At 35.8% G+C, this 21,978-nt stretch overlaps 1 protein-coding gene across 6 annotated transcripts in view; it reads left to right on the plus strand.

Annotated features, from left to right (window-relative positions):
• NFAT5 (nuclear factor of activated T cells 5) overlaps positions 1–21,145 on the plus strand; it is a 123,036-nt gene extending 101,891 nt beyond the window's left edge. For 3 of the 6 annotated variants that reach the window (XM_058528145.1, XM_058528148.1, XM_058528151.1), the window contains 5 exons: positions 1,645–1,728; positions 8,144–8,292; positions 9,040–11,536; positions 12,215–12,458; positions 12,910–21,145. In XM_058528145.1, the coding sequence (XP_058384128.1) occupies positions 1,645–1,728; positions 8,144–8,292; positions 9,040–11,536; positions 12,215–12,450 (2,966 nt within the window). In that variant the 3' untranslated portion in view covers positions 12,451–12,458; positions 12,910–21,145. Of the gene's footprint in view, positions 1–1,644; positions 1,729–8,143; positions 8,293–9,039; positions 11,537–12,186; positions 12,459–12,909 lie in introns of those variants that run through there. The other 3 variants (XM_058528147.1, XM_058528149.1, XM_058528150.1) reach the window with 2 other exon arrangements.
• The last annotated feature ends 833 nt before the right edge of the window (positions 21,146–21,978 follow it).

The raw sequence follows: 21,978 nt of genomic DNA on the forward strand, positions 1-21,978 counted from the left end.
GAAATTTTGAGATCTTGGGTACCTGGTACATGGTCTTAAAAGTAGGACCAGCGCAAGGGCTCAAGTGAACATAAACTGGCTCTGCGTGTTCTGCCAGACACAAGCCCCTCTAATGCCCTCTGGGTCTGTACTGCCCAAAATACATCACATCTACGTGCTGTCATGCACTTTGCAGCGTCATAAAACCTTTGTTTCATTGCCAGTTAGTCTCTGAAGCTTTGCTTAACCATTAAAGCACCTTTAATATTTTTACTTCAGTGTATTAAGACACAGAAATCACATTGTGTATTTTTTGCAGTGACTCGTAGTGATTCCTGTAAGAAATTCATATTCATATTTTTTTGTTGCTCTAAAAATGAATGACTAAAACTTGATTTAAAAGTAGAAATTTAAAATTTTTTCAAAGATTAGTTTCTATTTTTAAATCTGTAATTGTTAGAATTAATGTTATGCTTAAAAATCATATATAGATTTCTTTTCCATTCAATTTCCTATATATCATTCATTGGACCTCCTGTGCAGCATGCTAAGATAAATCATTTAACTTTACTTTTAGGAGATTTGTACATTTTGTCTCTTTACTCACAATTAACTATCTCTTTATAGTCTCTTTGTAACTATCATTTCACATTGTCGTGTCAAGAATAAGATATTGAAAATAAGCTGACTCAGTTCCCATTTTGAATAAAGTTAGGGAATATACAATAAATATATTGGAAAATAGAAATTAAAATCTATTTAAATAAAATTATACAGTCGTTTAAAGCAAGAACCTGTTTATTTGGAATTTATTTAACTTTATCATTCAGAACTGATCTCTATTCTTAGGCTCATTAAATTTAAAGTTGTCTTAGTAGATGTAGAGTCATACATCACTTAACAACAGGGATATGTTCTCAGAAATGCATCGTTAGGTGATTTTGTCATTGTGCAAATATCATAGAGTGTACTTACACAAACCTAGATGGTATTAGCCTACTACACACCTAGGCTATATGGTACTAATCTTATGGGACCACTGTCGTATATGTGGTCCATCATTGACCAAAACATTGTTATGTGGCACGTGACTATAGTTGATATGATATAAGATAAATTAGATATAATAGGCCAAGAATTCTCCATTAATAATAGCAAAGGTTATTTTTTCCAATGCTTTACAAAAAGAATAATCATAATGTTATAGATTCTGTATATTCATCACAGTTTTTTAAATTTAGCTGAATTAATTGACTAATGTTTCTGAATCAGTATTTATTTAATAAATCATTTATGTAAGTGAATGGTGAATTTTTTTCATGCTAGTGTTACAGTATATTTGATAAGTTTAAAAAGTCATATTAATCTTCTATTCAGATATCATCTGTGTGTGTACTGTTACAATAAGGATTTTTTAAAAGTTGCTGTTGTTTTTGTTTTGTTTTGATAAGTGAGCATATGCTTCTGCCTACTTGGAGATTGGTAAATTTTAGAGCATAGACTGGTGGTTATAAAAACTCATTTCAACCTAGAATTTCTGCTAAACAAATAATTTAATGATGCTTTGTGAGAAAATATTCCAATTAAAGAATTTCAGGATCCATATTTTGTTAGGATGAATAAGTTTAAATAGATACATTAATCTTTTTTTGTTTGTTTTAATAGCAGCAGCTAGTGCTTTGAATGTAAATGTGAAGAAGGAAATATCTAGTCCGGCAAGACCTTGCTCTTTTGAAGAGGCTATGAAAGGTACCAAGTTAATTCTTCTCAAAAATTGTAAATGGGTGATCCTATATGGTTTCTCTAGCAAACCTTTCTATTTTGTTTTACCTTATATACTTGGAACACTTAGGAGGGTTATCTTCCGTATTGTAAAATAAATATTTGTTTAACTTTACTGAAGGTAGAAACTTGTTTCCCAATTTGGTATTTCCCTTCATTCACCATATAAACAGCTTTTCTTTAACATATGTTGGAATGGAGGAGTTTTTTCTTTTGTCTTGTTTTTCATTCCCCAATATTAAAAATCTTAAAAGTGTATATAATGTATACAAAGTAGAGTCTATAAAGCTTCTTGTTACCAATAAGATTAGTACTTGACGTTGAGACTAAAGAGACCAAAATATGAAATATAGACATTTGAAAAAGTTGCTTCAGTTTCTTTAATTATCATTCTTTCTTCTGAGTTAAATCAAATTAAATTTAAAAATTAAAAATACTTATGTTTTTAAGGGGCATAATACACTTAATAAATTTTATCAAATACAGTGTTTTTTTCCTATTGTCAATAGTAAAATTCAGCAGTCACATATATAATGTGTTCACTGTAGCTTGTCATTGTAATTTCTAACCATGAACCCTTTCCAGAGTAAATTAGTGAGGAATTATGCAGTCGTAAGTAAACTACCAAGATGATCTGATTCAACTACAGGAAAATTTACAAATCTGTGCTGTGGATAACCATAGCTAATGTTTATTGAACGTATATTAAGTGCTGGGTAATATGCCACACTCTTTACTGGCATTATCTCATTTAATCTTTCAAGCTCTATGAAGTAAGTAATTTATCATTCTTATTTCATAGATGAAGAAACCAAGGTTCCAGAGAGGTTAAATAATTTGCCTAGGGGCCGGCCCTGTGGCTTAGCTCCGCAACTGGTGGCCCGGGTTTGGATCCCAGGCGCGCACTGACACACCGCTTGTCCGGCCATGCTGAGGTGGTGTCCCACATACAGCAACTAGAAGGATGCGCAACTATGACATACAACTATCTACTGGGGCTTTGGGGAGAAAGAGGGAAAAAAAGGAGGATGATTGGCATGGATGTTAGCTCAGGGCTGATCTTCCTCACAAAAAAAAATAATAATAATAAATAAATAAATAATTTGCCCAAGGTCATTTAGCTAGGATTAAAAAAGGATAGATTGAGCTTCAGTGTGTAAGGTAACACATCTAAGCAAAAACAATTCAAACCATGTTTAGTAGATGAATAATACCATAATTAATTAATCATTAAAGAAAATCAGGGACATTTGTGGTCTCTCCTTTGCTAACTTGGAAGCATCTGTGCTTTTCTCCAAAAATTCCTTGATGCTCTTTTCATAGAGTATCAAGCTGGTGGAATACTAATCTAATCCAGTGTGAAATTTCTCATACAAGATTATGAATTGAAGGTTGAAAGATTTTAAAGGCTATGTTTAATTTTTAGTAATAAAATGATTTAGTCATTTGATCAGAATCTTACAAGCCTAAAAAAATGGGTAAGAAACAAACACACATACACATATTATTATTTTTCACAATTCAAACTTTCTTATTTTGAGAAATTTCTCCACTGAAATCATGGTAAAAATAATTTTATGAAGATATTAAATTGAATACTAAACTACCTTATTTTAATTTTTTTATTTGTCATTTTAAACACAGTATCATTAATTGGAGAATCCTGACCAATTAAAAAAAAGCAATAGCTTTCAGAACCAGGAATTTTCCGTGACAAATGGCTTATTTTTATGATTCCTTGAAATCAGAGCTTTAGTATAATGCCAGGGTGCCGTCTGGGAGATTTAATTAGGTATACTTTTTTTTTTTTGCTGAGGAAGATTTGCCCTGAGCTAACATCTGTTGCCAATCCTCCTCTTTTTTTGCTTGAGGAAGATTAGCCCTGAGCTAAAATCTGTGCCAGTCTTCCTCTATTTTGTATATGGATCACTGCCACAACATGGCTGACAAGTGGTGTAGGTCTGTGCCCGGGATCCAAACCCATGAACCTGGGCTGCCAAAGCGGAGCATGCTGAACTTAACCACTACGCCACAGGGCTGACCCCTAGGTATACTTTAAAGATGAAGACTGAGCAACATAAATGACTTTTAAATTTGTGTTATGGCAATAATCCTCCAAGTAACATTCTTATAGATAGCGATCAATTACGATAAGATTTAGAACTTGATACCCAAATTATTATGGCCAGATACTGAAAGCTTTCACTTTGAAGTAAGTTTCTGATTCCTTGGAGAGAGTTTGTGAGGGTCGGGAGTAAGGAGGATAACTGCACAACTACTTAATGAGATATTAAGTTCAGTGCTAGAGCATCATGATTCTTTTCCAGTTTTACCCAACTGTATATATATCCCTAACACAAAAGTAATACAAATTAAATGATAAGTGTACAATGTAAACTGTTGTTAATAGTTTCTTGGGAATATTTCCAGAAAGTTTTCTATATCTTTATAGGTTCAGGTAGATGTGAGTGCAAACTCTAGATAGATGGCTCAAAGACTCTGTCATGCAGGTTTAGGACCCAGAGTTAAAGTATTGATGTGCATTCTCAGTTTCAGCTTTATAAGGAGTGGTTAATTGGATGAGTGTGAAAACTAGTTGAGATTTTCTCTGACTGGTTGCAACTATATGGAAAGGTTTAGAAGCTTGGAGGAACCATAGAGATAATCTAGTTCCATCTCATTTTACAAGTGAATATAGCAAGGTTTAGAGAAGTTAAGGGATTTGCTCAGAGTCACACAGCTAGTAACTGACAGGTTGCAGCTTAAATTTCCCCACAAACTCTATATTCTTTTCACTCCATTATTTCCTTCCCTGTAAATCTTGATTCATATTTTAACCAAATATATTTGTACTTGACCTAAATGTTGCTGCTGACAACAAACTATAGTAAAGATTGTTCTAAGTTTCAAAAGTTGTTATTATTTGACACAGGTAGAATACTGTTTAAAAGTTGTTTGGCATAAACTATCAATACCAATATTCTTCACAAATTCAAATTGATAATGGGATGGTTAAATATATCTATCTTTTTTACTTTCTGGATTTTCTGAATTGGCTTAAAAGTTCTCCCCCAACCCTTAGGTAGTACATAGTCTTTACCTGTTTGTATTTTTCTCTTCCTTCACTAAAATGTAATTCCCAGGTAGTAGGGCTTTACCCATCTTATTCATCGCTTTATCCCCAGAACCTAGAACAGTGCCTAGAACTTTGTAAGGGCTCAATAAATACATAGTGAAAATGTAGGAAGAAAAGATAGGGTGACATCTCTTAAGCCATTTAATATTGTTTACAAGTCCATTAAGATACAGTTGTGGGTGCTAGGACAAGACAGTGTAGACTCGCTTTTCCCTGTTCCTCCTTTCTAAATCTACTAATTGCCTTGGAAACATTCAACAATCATAAAAGGGCTTTGAAATAAGGAAAGAAGAAAGTGGACTGGCTAGGGACCTCAGAACTTGAAGAACACCACCATGAGTTTTCTTTTTATCTCCCATTTATCTGAATTGGGCACCAGAGAGGCCTGCAACTCAGACTGGTAACAGGCATAGACAAAAAAATGAATCAATAAATAAGCATGAAAACCTGCTCTCTCTGACCAAAAGACCAGGAAAGGGAAAGCCTAGCAGAGATTTAGTAGGATGACTCGTACCTAGTAACAATAGCTGAGCCACTAGCAGAATTTGGGGGCCAACTCATCTTCCACGCACAACTGCAGTAGCAACAGCAGAACTTGAGAGGATCAATCCACCCCGTGCCCCACACCTGCCAAATAGCAGTGGGCCCGATCTGCCAACAGTGGAACTCAGGAGGGCCAAAACACAGGCCTCACATATGCCAGCAGCAGCAGGTCAGTCTGTCTGCAGAAGTTGCAATAGCAGAACCCAGGGGACCGACCCATCCCCTACCCTACGCCAGGCAGCAGCACACAGGTCCCTCCACCTGCAGTGGTGGTGCCAGCAGGCCCTGTGTCTCCCTATCCTTCCTCCAACAGCAGAGGGAGACCCAGACCTGGCAGCTCCTGGCTTTCCACCTAAGAGCAGAGGAAGATCCAGCCCAAGTGTCTCCCAGTCCTCCACCCAGTGACCCAAGGTGGATCCAGGGGCAGAAGGTGAACCAGACCCAGAATCTCCCAAACCTCTACCTGGGGGCAGAAGGCAGCCTGTGTAGGTGCTTCCCTACCACCAGCAGTACCAGCAGAGATAGAATGGAAAGCTCGTTAGTACCAAAAGACCAGAGAACATACTAGGAGAAATATTTTCCCTCCTGCAGATCTGGTATCCTTCACCCTCACCTGATGACATCAGGCAGCCCAGGGAAGCATCTTTCACCCCTGCAGGCCACACCAGCAGGATTCCAGCTGGAGCTCATGCAGAACTAGCACAACAGGCAGACCAGAATAAGCCTCAGAAAAGTAAATTGTCATTTGACATAGAAAGACTTTGTGCATATGGCTACAGAAAGATTTATATCTTTGCATGGGCATTAGACAAAATGTCCTTCTCTTGTTTGTCTACACCCACAGACATACCTATTTGTCACTGGTCTCCTTAGGAGGAGTAAAAGACTCTTGCTCAACTTATTCCACCTATTCTCACTTTCCGGAGGGGGAAAAAACTATGATAAGAACTATTCTCTAAATAAATGTGGGAGGAAATTGTATATAGATCTGTTAAGCATTTAACTGTGTAGGTGATGCATTTATTTGTCAATGGATATTTATATGCAGTTTCTAATTGAACTGTAATATAAACTTGTCTTTAGATATTGAAAATTTTTAGACCAGAAATACTATTAATGAAAATAATGCAACACTGAACTATAAGATTAACCAAACAATCCACAGCAAACTAAATTGACTATGATAAAGGTAAAGTAAGATTAATTCATTCATTTCTTCATTCATTCAACAAATATTTATTGATTACCTACTATGCACCAGGCAACAACGACAAAATCTCTGCCTTCAGGGAGCTCACGTTCTAGCAGAATTCAAAAGCAAGAATAACAGTTGAATATTACAGGATCAACTTAAGACAACACTAATGGTCTTTCCAATTGTCCTGTGAGACAGGCCTAGAATACTTCTACATGCCTGCCCTGTGCATGATCTGAAGTTTTGTCTCAGTCAAAATTGGACTGTGAGTTGAGTTGTGTTGGTGTTGGTAGAATCTAGGTGAAAATAGGCCCAGAGAATTCGTGAGTAAATGATCCATTTCTCAGAGTAATAAAGCATAGAAGATCAAAGGTTAAATAAGCACTTTCCCTTCCCTCAATATAATCAATTTCCACAGGAATTGTTTCTAGCCAACTGGCTATGAGATAAGTTGAAATAAGACCAGAAAGTTGCAAATATTTTTAAATCAAAATATTTACAAAGGTAGCTATCCTACTCATATATCGTACACCATTTAAAAATCCTATTTGTAGCCAGCATTTCTTCTCGGTATCAAATTAAGGAATTTAACAGCTATGCCTTCTGAGGAATCTATATTTCTCTCCATAGAGTCTCAAAGTAGTGGTAAACTTTTAGATCAAAATTTGGGTTTGTGTTCAATTCAGAAGACCTTCATTAGTGATATCAGTGAAGTGTCAGTGGCAGACTCAAATAGACAAAAAAAAAGAAAGAAAAGAAATCAAGGGGAAAAAGTGGATATAATGAAGTGGTAGAACCTACCTGATCTGCTATATAGTGCCTCTCTTTGGTGTAAATCTATAACTACTACTGAAAATGGGAGTAGAAGGAAGTGGAAAATACTTACTGGTTTTGCTTTGGAAATTTAATTGGTAAACCTAACATAGTCCTTAAATTTCTGAGAAGAAAAAAATTTAAGTCTTCTCTAAAAGAGAAATGTGTTCATGTGTCAACTTGGCAAATTCAAGCTTTCTAAGTAATTTAGAAAAGCAAAATCTTATTTGGTTACTTGGTGGTATTTTCTAATGAGAAGCTTGAGTTTTGTTGAGAGAAATGTTCAGACAATCCTATGGCTCTTAAAAAGTTTTGACTTGAACTGGCAGGCAGCTGTATGCTAAGAGCAGAGTGTAACAGTTGTAATTGAATAGCTTTAACCTCCCGGAGATTTCTAGGCTGTATCCTATAACATATCCTGATCATATTGAGCAGTGTAATTCAAGGCACTTGAGTAACTGAACTGCTTACGCTTGTTGATATTTAACCTCCAGTCTCAGGCTCATACCAGGAGTCCTCAAGCCAATGCTGCTTCAAAAAAGGGAGGGCACATTTTGATACACCAGTTTTGTATCTCATGCTACCATCATAGCATCAAAAAACAGATATTTAAATCACGACAAATAGTCAACACACTATAGAATGAAATAGTTGAAGATTTTAGACTTTTCTTTCTTTTTTGTGTCTATGTGCAGCGATGAAAACTACTGGATGTAACTTAGATAAGGTAAATATTCTTCCTAATGCTCTGATCACTCCACTCATATCAAGCAGTATGATTAAGAGTGAAGATGTTACTCCAATGGAAGTAACAGCAGAAAAAAGATCTTCTCCTATTTTTAAGGTGAGCTGCATTGATGGTGCCCCACAACTTAACCTCAAATATAAAAATTGCTATATTTTGAGTAATTTGATTTCTTTTCCCCATGTTTATGCTTTTTACTTTTCCTATTTCTTTCACATTTGTTCCTCTTTGAATGCACTTAATAAATTTTGCTTTCAGAGTGAATGCTTTTATAGCCCAATAAAATAGCCTGCAAAGTGACTTTCAATATCTGTTTTGACAAAGGAGGAATTAACATGTTAGCTAGACCTGTGGGATATATGGAGTATTAATGAAAGTACTGGTTTAGCATTTTAGAATTAGAGACATTTTTATTTCTTTTTCTTCTCCTGTCTTTTGCTATAACTCCCTTTCTCTTTTTCACTTGTTTTCCTCCCATACCTCCTATTTCCCCCCTGTTACCAATGATCCATAAAATGGAGATATTTTTAAATTTGCTGTTAATTCATGAACCATAGGATTAATGTGTTCTTAGTGACCTAAGTGTTATCAATAGCTAATTATTCTTCTACTTCCTTATTTGACAATCTTTGCTTATAATACTTATTTAAAAATATCCTGATGACAATCAGACATCATGTCATCACTGAGAATAATAGTCTTATACCTGTTTTCCAAATAATAATATAGAGTGGAAAATTGGTCCTGCCTATGCATATGTTTTTAGAATAATAATTTTTGAGGATAAATGTATGAGCTCATTTAATGTTTATATATGCATATTATTTGGGGATTTTTATTTTTTAGACTACAAAGACAGTTGGATCAACTCAACAAACATTAGAAAATATCTCTAACATAGCAGGAAATGGGTCTTTTTCATCATCATCTTCTTCCCATTTACCTTCTGAAAATGAAACGCAACAGCAGATTCAGCCCAAGGCATACAACCCAGAGACCCTGACAACTATCCAAACACAGGACATTTCACAGCCTGGTACCTTTCCAGCAGTTTCTGCTTCTAGTCAGCTGCCCAACAGTGATGCACTACTGCAGCAGGCTACACAGTTTCAGACAAGAGAAGCTCAATCTAGAGAGGTATTACAGTCAGATGGTACAGTGGTTAATTTGTCACACCTGACTGAGGCATCACAGCAACAGCAGCAGTCACCACTACAAGAACAAGCGCAGACTTTACAGCAGCAGATCTCATCAAATATTTTTCCATCACCAAATAGTGTGAGTCAGCTGCAGAGTACAATTCAGCAGTTGCAAGCAGGAAGTTTTACAGGCAGTACTGCTAGTGGCAGCAGTGGAAATGTTGATTTGGTCCAACAAGTTTTAGAGGCACAACAACAGTTATCTTCAGTTTTGTTTTCTGCTCCAGATGGTAATGAGAATGTTCAAGAACGGCTTAGTGCAGACATTTTTCAACAAGTCAGTCAAATTCAAAATAGCGTAAGCCCTGGAATGTTTTCCTCAACAGAACCAGCAGTCCATACCAGACCAGATAATTTAATAGCTGGAAGAGCTGAAAGTGTTCACCCACAGACTGAAAACACGTTATCTAATCAACAACAACAGCAGCAGCAACAGCAAGTGATGGAATCATCAGCTGCAATGGTGATGGAGATGCAACAGAGTATCTGTCAGGCAGCTGCCCAGATTCAGTCAGAGTTATTTCCTTCAACTGCTTCAGCAAATGGAAACCTTCAGCAATCTCCAGTTTACCAGCAGACTTCTCATATGATGAGTGCATTATCTACCAATGAGGACATGCAAATGCAATGTGAATTGTTTTCTTCTCCTCCTGCAGTTTCTGGAAATGAAACTACTACAACCACCACACAGCAGGTTGCAAACCCTGGCACTACCATGTTTCAGACATCAGGTTCAGGAGATGGAGAAGAAACTGGAGCACAAGCAAAACAGATTCAGAACAGTGTCTTTCAGACCATGGTCCAAATGCAACATAGTGGAGACAATCAACCTCAAGTTAACCTTTTTTCATCTACAAAGAGTATGATGAGTGTTCAGAATAGTGGTAGCCAGCAACAAGGTAATGGTTTATTCCAGCAAAGTAATGAGATGATGTCACTCCAATCTGGGAATTTTTTGCAGCAATCTTCTCATTCACAGACTCAGCTTTTTCATCCTCAAAATCCTATTGCTGATGCTCAGAACCTTTCCCAGGAAACTCAAGGTTCTATTTTTCATAATCCAAGTCCTATTGTTCATAGTCAGACTTCTACAACTTCCTCTGAACAAATGCAGCCTCCAATGTTTCACTCTCAAAGTACCATGGCTGTGCTACAGGGCTCTACTGTTCCTCAAGACCAGCAGTCAGCCAACATATTTCTTTCTCAGAGTCCAATGAATAATCTTCAAACTAACACAGTAGCCCAAGAAGAACAGATTTCATTTTTTGCAGCTCAGAACTCAATTTCTCCACTTCAGTCAACGTCAAACACTGAACAGCAAGCTGCATTCCAACAGCAGTCTCCAATATCACACATCCAGACCCCTATGCTTTCCCAAGAACAGGCACAACCCTCCCAGCAAGGTCTTTTTCAGCCTCAGGTGTCCCTGGGCTCGCTTCCTCCTAATCCAATGCCTCAAAACCAACAAGGAACAATATTCCAGTCACAGCACTCAATAGTTGCCATCCAGAGTAACTCTCCGTCCCAGGAGCAGCAGCAACAGCAGCAGCAACAGCAGCAGCAACAACAGCAGCAACAGCAGAGCATTTTATTCAGTAATCAGAATACCATGGCTACAATGGCATCTCAAAAGCAACCACCGCCAAATATGATATTCAATCCAAGTCAAAATCCAATGGCTAATCAGGAGCAACAGAACCAGTCAATTTTTCACCAACAAAATAATATGGCCCCAATGAATCAAGAGCAGCAGCCCATGCAATTTCAGAACCAGCCCACAGTTTCCTCACTTCAGAACCCAGGTCCTACCCAATCTGAATCATCACAGACCTCCTTATTCCATAGCTCTCCTCAGATTCAGTTGGTTCAAGGGTCACCCAGTTCTCAAGAGCAGCAAGTAACGCTCTTCCTCTCTCCAGCATCCATGTCTGCATTGCAGACCAGTATAAACCAACAAGACATGCAACAGTCTCCTCTTTATTCCCCTCAGAACAATATGCCTGGAATCCAAGGAGCCACATCTTCCCCTCAACCACAGGCTACTTTATTTCACAACACTACAGGAGGCACAATGAACCAATTACAGAATTCTCCTGGCTCATCTCAACAGACTTCAGGAATGTTCTTATTTGGCATTCAAAATAGTAAGAAACTCTTTCTAATTTCTCATTTCTTAAATTTTATTGGTTGAAATGGTCAGATTATTATTATTATTATTATTATTATTATTATTATTATTAGAAGGAAGCAAAACACAGTGGTTTTAAGAGCAGAGATTATAGTTAGACAGAACTGAGTTCACGTCCCAGCTATACCACTTATAGACTCTGAGATCTTGGACAAGTTATTTGACCTGCATAAGCCTCAATTTCCACATCTAAAATGGTGGTAATATTACTTGACAAGGATATTGGGAAGATTAAATGTGATAATGTATATAAAGGTATGTGTTTACCATTTTAAGCTATAAACTTGAAAGCAAAATGAAGTAAGAATGACAGAAAATATCTCAGCCAATTAAAGTAAGCAGTCTCCAAGGAGGTAGAAACCCATTTTTAATGTTTATATATCAAGGAAATTATATAGGACTTATGATAACTAAGCAAAGTTATATTTTTATACTGCTTAGAGGAAACCTAAGATGAATTCCAGTACTGTTTGGTGAAAACCTTTTTTGAGGGCTGTCAGGTACCTCACTTTTAGTTCTATATTGAGTGAACACAATAATGAATTTCCCCCAGCAACTAATAAATATCTTTTTACGAATCTTAACAGAGAGTAACTAATCAGGTAGCTTCTCTATTTTATGAATGTCTCTGCAGACTGTAGTCAGCTTTTAACTTCTGGACCAGCTACATTGCCAGATCAGTTGATGGCCATAAGTCAGCCAGGCCAACCACAAAATGAGGGCCAGCCACCTGTGACAACACTTCTTTCTCAGCAAATGCCAGAGAATTCTCCACTGGCATCCTCTATAAACACCAACCAGAACATTGAAAAGATGGATTTGCTTGTTTCGTTGCAAAACCAAGGGAACAACTTGACTGGCTCCTTTTAACTGGATATGTAAGTATTGCATTTTGGCTTCTTATTGAAAAAGCATCCATAAATTTTATTATTCTTAACAGATTTGGGTTAGGTAATAACACTGTTTAGGCTCTGATCTTTTAAAATAATGGCTTTCTCACAAGATTGTACTTTTCTACTCTGAATAAATTACTCTGAATGATAGCTTATAGTTATATTGTTAATACTGGGCATTCCTTCTGGCTCTAAGCTTCTTTGCTTTGGAATGACAGAACATCTGATGAATGTACTATATATTAGATATATTTATATCTTATTTCTCCCTTCCTCAAGGAATAAATATTGAGTCAGAAAAGTCTGTGGAAGTATAAATATGATAAAGTAACATTTATAATACTGCAATATACTTGGGGATCATTCAGGGTGACAGGAACTTTATTAATGTTTTCCCTCTGTAGTGAATTATATTAAACCTCTTCTTTTTTTTTAGAAATTCCATGAAGAAAATCCTGATTCCAAGATATCCTGAGATCTTGTGATTTCATGAGGATTATTGAACTGTTACTTTAAAAACAAAACAAAATATGAACAACTGTGATTGAGTAAATGGACAGATTTTACTCTGACTGCAAAAGAGCACACCTATGCTGCCTGTTGCAGTGATTAGCCACCATGATTAACATCTTCATATTTTATATTCCTAATAACAGTGATGACTGAGAATCTATTTGAGTTTCCAGCTGACAGAATTAATTGTTGCTATTTTCCTAGGCACTATTTCTTTAAAAGTTCAGTTTAAATTCAAAAGCTGGACCGCTCAGTTATTATTGCTATTAGGAAATAATTCGTATTGTCATGTTTACTTTTGTTCTTCACTATTTTCTTTCCTGCGTTGGTCTAGTCAAGTAAGGCTTTTGAAAAAGGAAAGTTCAAATAATAACTAAGGCTGTGATTTTTCAATATAAAAAGCACAGCTGTTGGCCAAAGAGAGGGAATATTTTTTTCAGTTTTTATGGAGAAACTGAAGGGGTAACATTCTGACAAGTAAGCTGTATGAAGAGCTCTACACAGATAAGAGGCCTCTTTGTTTATCACAAAGGCAGACAACACACAAACTGGGAACAGCTGGAATGCTATGTTTTTATTTTTCAGAGTTGTTGGTTCTCTGTATCTCTGTTAAGGGGTTTAGCCATAACTGTGCATAGAAAAATAGTTATCTTGCTCTATAAAAAATGAAGGGGATAATATGTGGTAAATTATGTTCTGATATTCTCCTACAATAGTTTAAACTGACAGTAATTTGAGTCTGTTTTATTCTTAACCCAATCTTGGGCCAGTGTTCCCTTTTTATATTCATCTATATTGTTCTTCCCCTCCTTTTCACTTTATTTTAGACAATTAGTAATATACTACTAGCTTTGTGACCCTGTAGCAACTTAAAGAAAAAGGCCACTTTGATCTGGGGTGGTAACCCAGCAACTCCTGCAGCACAGGTGGGGACGGAGAGGGGAGGGAGTGCCCTTTCAGGAATGAGGGGAGCTGATTCCTGAGAAACAAGAAGCAATGCATTTTTTTCCACGAACGGTGCTGTTCTGAAGTCTTCAAATTTTTCCCTCTACTAAGAAACAGTGTAAATTTTAAGTTAAAAAAAAAAAGTCAAAGTAAAATTTCTTGAAACAGCACTTCTCCCTGAGCTGCAGTGAGTGTAATTCACTTGTCACCTCAGTGCTTTACAGTTTGAAGTGGTCACTTATCTGATGGTTCCCACAAGCCTTAGGCTTTACAGGGTCATATCATTGACTTAAAATGAAGAGTTAACTTGTGTTACATCTATAGAGAGCAAAATAACACACTCCAGAACTTGCAGTTGTAGCATTAGTTACAAAGTTTTGGGTGTTCTTGCCACCCATGGGATGCCTGCTTCTCACTACAACCTGTTGTCTGGACACATGCTTATGTCTTGTTTTCCTTTTGGCATGTAGAAAGCTGTCAATACAGTTTAAGGCCAAATTGTGTGTGGCTTCTATATGTAGATAAGAAGTTTTGGTATTCTTGTCCATTTCATTTATTTTGTAAGTGTACAAAAAATAGCCTGTTAATTGTCTGTTGAAGGCTACTTTTCTGTTTGTTTTTTTATTTTTATTTTTCTATCCTATATATTTAGTTGAACTTTGTGGAATTGTGGTATTGGTTTTGTTTATACAGCCAGATTTTTCCCCCTTTTTTGTGATGGTCTTCCTTGGTTCTTTGAATGTGTTCTCCTTTTAATTTGTTTTTTCTCTTTGTTCTCATCTATTCTTCCCTCCACTCCCAGCCCTTTCTTTCTCTCTCTGATTGAGAGGCATTGAATTACGTTTTCAGTAGTACAGGCTTCTTGCCGATATGAAGGGAACTTTTCAGAAAGAGACCTACTCTGGGTCATTTAATTTTGAATACAGTTTTCAATCGTTCAAGTTTTGGATGGTTTATATCTAATGTGTGTTTCATTTTTTTGGAAAGCTATATTTTGTATTTAGGAAATGGTATACTATTTTGCTATTTGTACTGAGTGAGTACATTGGCATAAATATAGAAATTTATATATATACATATATATAAACTATTCTTTTTTTGCCACACGTTTTTGTGGTAAATTTGTGAGTTTGTCTGATGTTCTACCACAACGTGGCGTCTGATAACAGTGAGGGGGGGTTTGTTATGTCTTTATTGAGTATTTAAGTATCTTTTGAAACAAATGACCTGTTCATCTGTGGCCATTCCATCAGGCAGTTCCTTGATGTTATTAGTGAGCTAAAGGCAGCTTACTGTGTGTTTGCTGGATCTTTCACTCAGCAAAATCTTAGAGTAAGGAAACCCATCTAGGCGATTGTGTCAAATGGTGTTTCACAAGAATGAGCCGTTCAGTCTTTGCTCACTATATATTTAATATTTTATTATAGTTGTTATTGTTATTATTAATTGGCTTTCTGTATTCTATGCCTTTTATTTATAAAGACACTAAAAAAAAACCTGTTTGTAATTTTAATGTTTTCCCCATCTTGTAATATCCAGAGCTACTTTATAAATTCTCTGAACCAAAAGCATTTTTCTCAGTATATCTCTTCTCTCCCCACCCCTGTCAGGAAAAATTGCCTAGTAGAGTTCAGGTTATGAGAAGGACCAACCACACAATTCAGTGCTTCGGTTTTAAAATGTAAAAATCTAACTACAGAGGGTCGACTAATGTCAGAAGCTTACCCAGCAGGTATAAAAATAAAAAGTAGGAATAAAATACTGTAAGTTTATTTCTGAGTTTTCTGAATTTTTTTCTAAGAGATTACACAGAAGACTCAGAAAGTCTCTTTGTTCACCAAGTTCCAGTTAGAATGTTTGTTTAACACTGCTCTATGGATGAAGTGGGGGCAAGAAGACTGGCTTGTGTGCTGGCTTCTGTTCTGTTGTTTAGCAAGAGGTTTATCATTTTAAAAATGCTGATTGCCGATGCCAAGTCATCAGGGACCAATTTTCTGTTTTATAATATCTAAATTTAGAACAGAACGTACACCTGAACTGTAGTGGTTGGATTGGATGGAGGCAGAAAACCCGATTTTTATTTTCAAAAATTTTGTGGTTATTTATACAAGGGCTGTGCTATGCTACCACATTCTTATTCAATAATGATGGATTTTTTTTTAACATTGTTAAATGCTCCTTACCCCTAAAGATCAATGTTAAGTACAGCATTCTGATTATACAGTTTGGTTACAAAAAGTATTTGTCTTCTTATTGAAGAGTTAGCTCAGTGGTCAGTGGTTGATACTTGTGCTAATAATGTGGTTTCCAGATTACTGTTACAAGTTATAGCTACATATAGCAGAGAATCTGTGAGCCAGCAAAGGCCTTGGAAACAACAATTTATTAAATTTATATATGGCAGAAGGACCTAAATAAACTATGAACCACATTTTATTCCTTTATATTCTTACCTTCAATTGTTCTTGCTTTTAGCAACTCATATTAATGCTTGGAGCTTATCTTTGTGTCTGTGTGAGTGTGTGTATGTGTGTTTTATTCCTTAGTCATTCCATTATATATCCACACCAATATGGGAGAAGATAATTAGAAGTCATATTTTGCTTCTGAGCTTTATCATGTTATCTTTGTAATTAGAGAATCACGTTGTTATTTAGCCAGTGCAAATCTGTTTTCGCCAGTCTCTCTAGAACAGGTTTTTAAAGGGCTTTGTTTATTACAGAAGCAGTATTAATGAGGGACCGGCCTGCCTGCCTGTCTTGTTTTTTTTTTGTAATATTGTATATGCTGTAGTTGGGAATTTATCATAGTGCATTTGTTGCCCATCAGAACCTCTGTTAATCTGCCTAGGAAAAATAGTGTCAAAGGAAATGAGAAAGCAGTTAAGTGAGTCCCTCTAGAACTAAGATCTAAGGTAATTCCTTTTGACCATTTAGGCCATTGTAGCCACATGTTTTGGAAAAGTGATATCTGTTTAGATGCATCAACAATTAAAGACCAGAATTAAATGCTTTAATAATCAAAATCTCTAACTCAATATGGTTTATAAATATTCTCTAGAGTAATTTGAGAATTTTTCATCTTTCTGGTGAAAATTTCTGTTCTAATGTCTGTTTCCTAGTTGATTTTTTTTTCTACTTGACTGAAAATTATATGAGACCTATTAGCTTTACTCTGCTTCATGATCACAGGCTTCCTCCCTAACCAAGACAGCCGTGTTAGATCTGTATGCCTTTGGTTATATGGAGGGGCTTAATGAAAGAGAGAGACTGTAGAGTTCAGCAGCTTTATTAGAAAAATAACTCAGAGTATATACCCTAGTAAGTGGGTGAGTAGAATCTTGTAACATGTATTAAAAAGAAGTTTTCTCCACTGCTTATTTGTGTCACTAGAACTAAATCATAGAGATAATGTTCATAATATAGTAAATATCAGAATAATACCTACAATATAAATTGTGAATTGTCCCAGTGCTCTAATTACTTCATAAATCCCCATTTATTTTCATGCCATTCTAGGCTCATTTATTAATAAAATTCTGTTTTTACTCCACTTTTTCTTTCAGGAAAAATTTTTAAATTAGTATTGTATATCTAGATTAAATGCTTATGGAAAAGTGCCTTTTTACCATGATAGTGCCCCCTTCTTGTAATTTCATTTTTCACTATTGCCAAAAACACATAAACGTTATTTTAATAGGTCCCAATTTTCAATTTTTCCATTTAGTCATTCTTTTCTCCATTTTTTTTTTTTTTTTTTATGAGGGAGGACTAGTCCTGAGCTAACATGTGATGCCAATCCTCCCCTTTTTTGCCTTGAGGGAGATTGGCCCTGGGCTAACATCCTTGCCCATCTTGCTCTACTTTATATGGGACGCTGCCCCAGTATGGCTTTACAGGCGGTGTGTCAGTGCGCGCCTGGGATCCGAAGCTGCGAACCCCGGGCTGCTAAAGCGGAGCGCATGCACTTAACCGCTGCACCACCAGGCTGGCCCCTCTTTTTTCCATTTCTTGATCACCATAGAAAACAACTTTATAAGTTTCTAACTCCCTTTGGCATAAGAGTAAGAGAAAAGATGCATTACTAGACTTGTTCCTTCGAGAGAGGGTAAGTAAAACATTACAGAATTAATATTATTTAGGCTTTTTATAAATTAACTAAATTTGTCTTCATCTCGACCAACTAACAATAGTCTTGTCTGAAAGCTAATGAAAATTTTACTATCTGACTCCATGCACAAAAATATGTGTAGTTCAATTTCAGGAAAGAAGTGTTTAAAGCATCTTCTATGATCTTAATTAGATGGTGAAAATAAATCTCTAACACATAGTTTAGGTAAACCCTGGTAATGTCAGTTTTTCTAACTCTACAGGGCCAAGTAATTCATACAGTGCACTTCTTGCCCATCAGAATCTCAGTAATCTGCCTATGAAAAATAGTGTGAAAGTAAGTGAAGAAGTGATATCTGCGTCCCTCCAGAACTGAGATAGTAGTTCTTTTCAACCAGATACAGTTGAATGGAGTGTCCCTCAGGTTTTTGTTGATTTTGCCTATGTTCCAGCTCCTTACCACAGTTGGGGGTGTGTAAAGAAAGGGCCATCAGCAATAGGTCAGGATAGTAGGAGCTTTTATACAGAGCTGCTTTCCCCGTGTGAGTATTTCCGTGACTGTTAGTGGCACTGAAGACTGCAAACCTTTATGCAATATTCTCAATACTCTATTGATATTATGCACTTTAATCATTCCAAAGAAGTCAAGAATGCTGTTGAGTGATGATTCCTTCTTGATGAATACATCTTAACCATTTAGAATATTTATGTCCCTTTTTATTTTGGATAGCCAGCTTGGTATAAGTGTTATGAGGATATTTTCTAAAATGATTGTATAGTAGGACTTAGGACTTTGAAATGTAATTGACTATAAGGGGAAATGATTACACTTCAGCAAATCATTTTAGAAGCATTAAAATGTTCAGCTTGCTAATCTGTATGTTTGAGAGTTAATTAAAACCAGCCCTCTTCCTATGTGTTTTGTGTCATGTACATAAGAACATTATAGTATATAGTTTTCTACATATAGTATATATAAACCAGTGGTTCTCAAAGTACAGTCCTCAGCTCACCAGCCAATATCAGTATCACCTGGAAACTATTTAGAAATGCAAATTTTGGGGCCCTATCCTAGACATACTGAATCAGAAACTCTGGAGTGGGGGCCCAGCAATCTGTGTTTTAACAAGCCCTCCAGGTGATTCTGATGCACGCTAAAGTGTGAGAGCCACTGTGTAAACTATATACAGTAAGATCTAGAAAGTTTTTTCTTTTTCACTCATACAGATACAGTTACACATTGTTCTTTATGTAAGTTCAGCTTAATCTCTTTATCCATAATCATTTATTGGCAATGATTATTTATTCTCAGTACTGCCTATAGAAGTACAGTATATTTTATGTACATATACAGTTAGTCTAGTTATTGATAATTCAGTTAACTTAGTCTGGCATTTTCCTACCACTTACTAAAACGTTTACATTAAATGACTGATTTAAATATATAGGTGCGATGTTTTATATTTCTTTTAATTATGACATTTAAGTAGCTAACATAATTGACGGGTGCTAAAGTCTTCTGTTTATCCATAAAATGGGTACATTGTGGGCAGTGATAATACAAGCTTTCTTTTCATTGCCTCTTACGTTACCAGCAGACCACAATTTTGGTCTGGCTAGACCAACTCTTAGAACAAAATTATTTATCATTCCTTGTATTTATATTTGTATCTGAGATATTAGACAAGATGGCTGGCCAGACCAAAAAAGCACCTTAATTTATTTCTTTTTTTTAATAGATAAATTTCTTTAAAAGTAGCTTGCTTTGTATGAGAACTGATGCAGTAGAGATATAGCTATGCTTGGAACTTATGCTTCAGACAAGAGTTATTTACTAAAATAAATATTAAGACAATGCATATATAATTTGGGTATTTCTCCCTTCTTAATTGTATGCATCATGGTAAATATAAACTAACCACAAGAGAAGTAGATTTATTCATTCATTTTAATCTTCCTGTGTAATACAATACCTCCATAATTGTTCTGATCTTCCTCCCACTGTTTACTAATCACCAATTAACTCATGAAAGAAAAATGAACATTTCAAAATAAAAATAATAATTTTATGCTCACTTTATAAAAATCACCCACTGCTGTCTTCACTTAATGCTAGCAGTGGAAATGTAAGTGGCTTACTCTACAAACTTTGGTGCTGGCGACTACATAGGCAAACTGTTGGGAGATGTTCTAGCTACATTCCTCCTTTCTTGTTCCCCTTCCCCTCTTCCCCACTTTATTGGATAATATATTTCTGTACCCAAAGCATTCTACCACAATTCTATTTGACTCCAACTTGTAATATTTCCTTTAAAAGCCCCATATTTAACCATATCACCCCTGCTGTCTTTTTTTTTTTTTTCCTCAGAAGTAATTTGCCTGGTTTGAGATAGTTGTAGGGATTGCTTATTATTATTATTTTAGCTAATGAACCTCAGGACAACACACACACAGACACACCCACACCCACACCCACACCCCAACTCAGATGTTTGAGTGTGGGTTTGTAGTCAGACTAATGTGTCCAAGAAAAAACTGTCCTGCACTGAAGTGTTTATGACTCTAATAGCTACAAACTGATTCCAATGACACTGAGCTAATTTCTTTTGATCTAATGAATGTATGTGTCCACCTTGTTCTCTTGCTTCTAGTTGATAAGCTCCAAATAGTTGCTGCTTTTTTTGACAGCTTTTACTGAGTGTCATTCACTTCTTTTACTTAATCTTTTAATAAATATACTACAAATATTTCATTAACCTATTCTCAAATGGTTTAGCTACCATTCTGCCATTTAAATTTTTTTATTTAATTTTTTTTGCTTGAGCACACTGATCAACCACTGAACTGCCTTCTTCCATTGTCCTGCAATGATATAAAGGTTACATTTTTGTGTATATGGCTTTCATAGTTGGGATTTCAGAGCACTGACACCAGATGTTTTCAGTTTGTTCTCCGGGGGAATTTCATTTGCATCTATGTTTTTAGCTATCTGTGATAACTTGTTAAATATTAAAAAGATATTTTGCTTCTATTGGAACATTTGTATACTCGCAACTATATTTCTGTAAACAGCTGCAGTCAAAAATAAAACATTGAAAGTTTTCATTTTGCAGTGGGTAACTGTCTTTTTTTCCTCAAACTTTGTGGATGAATTTGTATCCATGAATGTCAATTTTGAGTAGCATAAGTATGTGGCTGAAATTATAAAATCATTAAGAAAAGGTATGGAATATAGAAATATTTTTGAGTGGTTACTTTATGCCTGCTGTTTTGCCAGGCAATGTACAAAGTGACTTTGTGTGACAGAATTTTTGTTTGTTTTACTTAGTTTAAATGTTTCACGTTTAGTAAAACAGGACATACACATAGTAGCGAATCATGTAGCATGGAGGTACTTTTGATGAAAACCAAGTCTCCCCAGCCCTCAATCCCACCTCCAGAGGCAATCTCTTTTTATTCTTCTGGCAGTTATTTCCACATATATAAATTAATGTTTACCAGAATATGTGGTACATATCATATCACTAGTGCTGCTCAAAATGGTTTCAGGTGACACATGGGTAAACATTTTTAAATATATATATGTGTTTTAATGTGCATTAAAAAAATATAATGTGTCTACCTACTAGACTATGGGGAAATAGGAGTCAAATTAAAGAAAAATATTAAATGCTAATACAGGTGATACACAGATATCATGAATATGACATAAATAACTGAAGCTTCAGAAGCACTGCTTTAGACAGTATGCTTATACTTTCTTATCAAATACAGTATTGATTCTGTGAAAGTGACTGAATTTTTAACATATCCAAATGTATACATCTAAATGAGTTGTCACTTTAGGAGGCCACATATATATTTCAGCAATGCTACCATTGTTCTAAATATGTTTAAAAGTTATCTTTGGGGGGCTGGCCTTGTGGCGTACTGGTTAA

This window comes from Diceros bicornis, chromosome 32 (genome assembly GCF_020826845.1).
Source record: "Diceros bicornis minor isolate mBicDic1 chromosome 32, mDicBic1.mat.cur, whole genome shotgun sequence".
NCBI classification, from domain to species: Eukaryota; Metazoa; Chordata; class Mammalia; order Perissodactyla; family Rhinocerotidae; genus Diceros; species Diceros bicornis.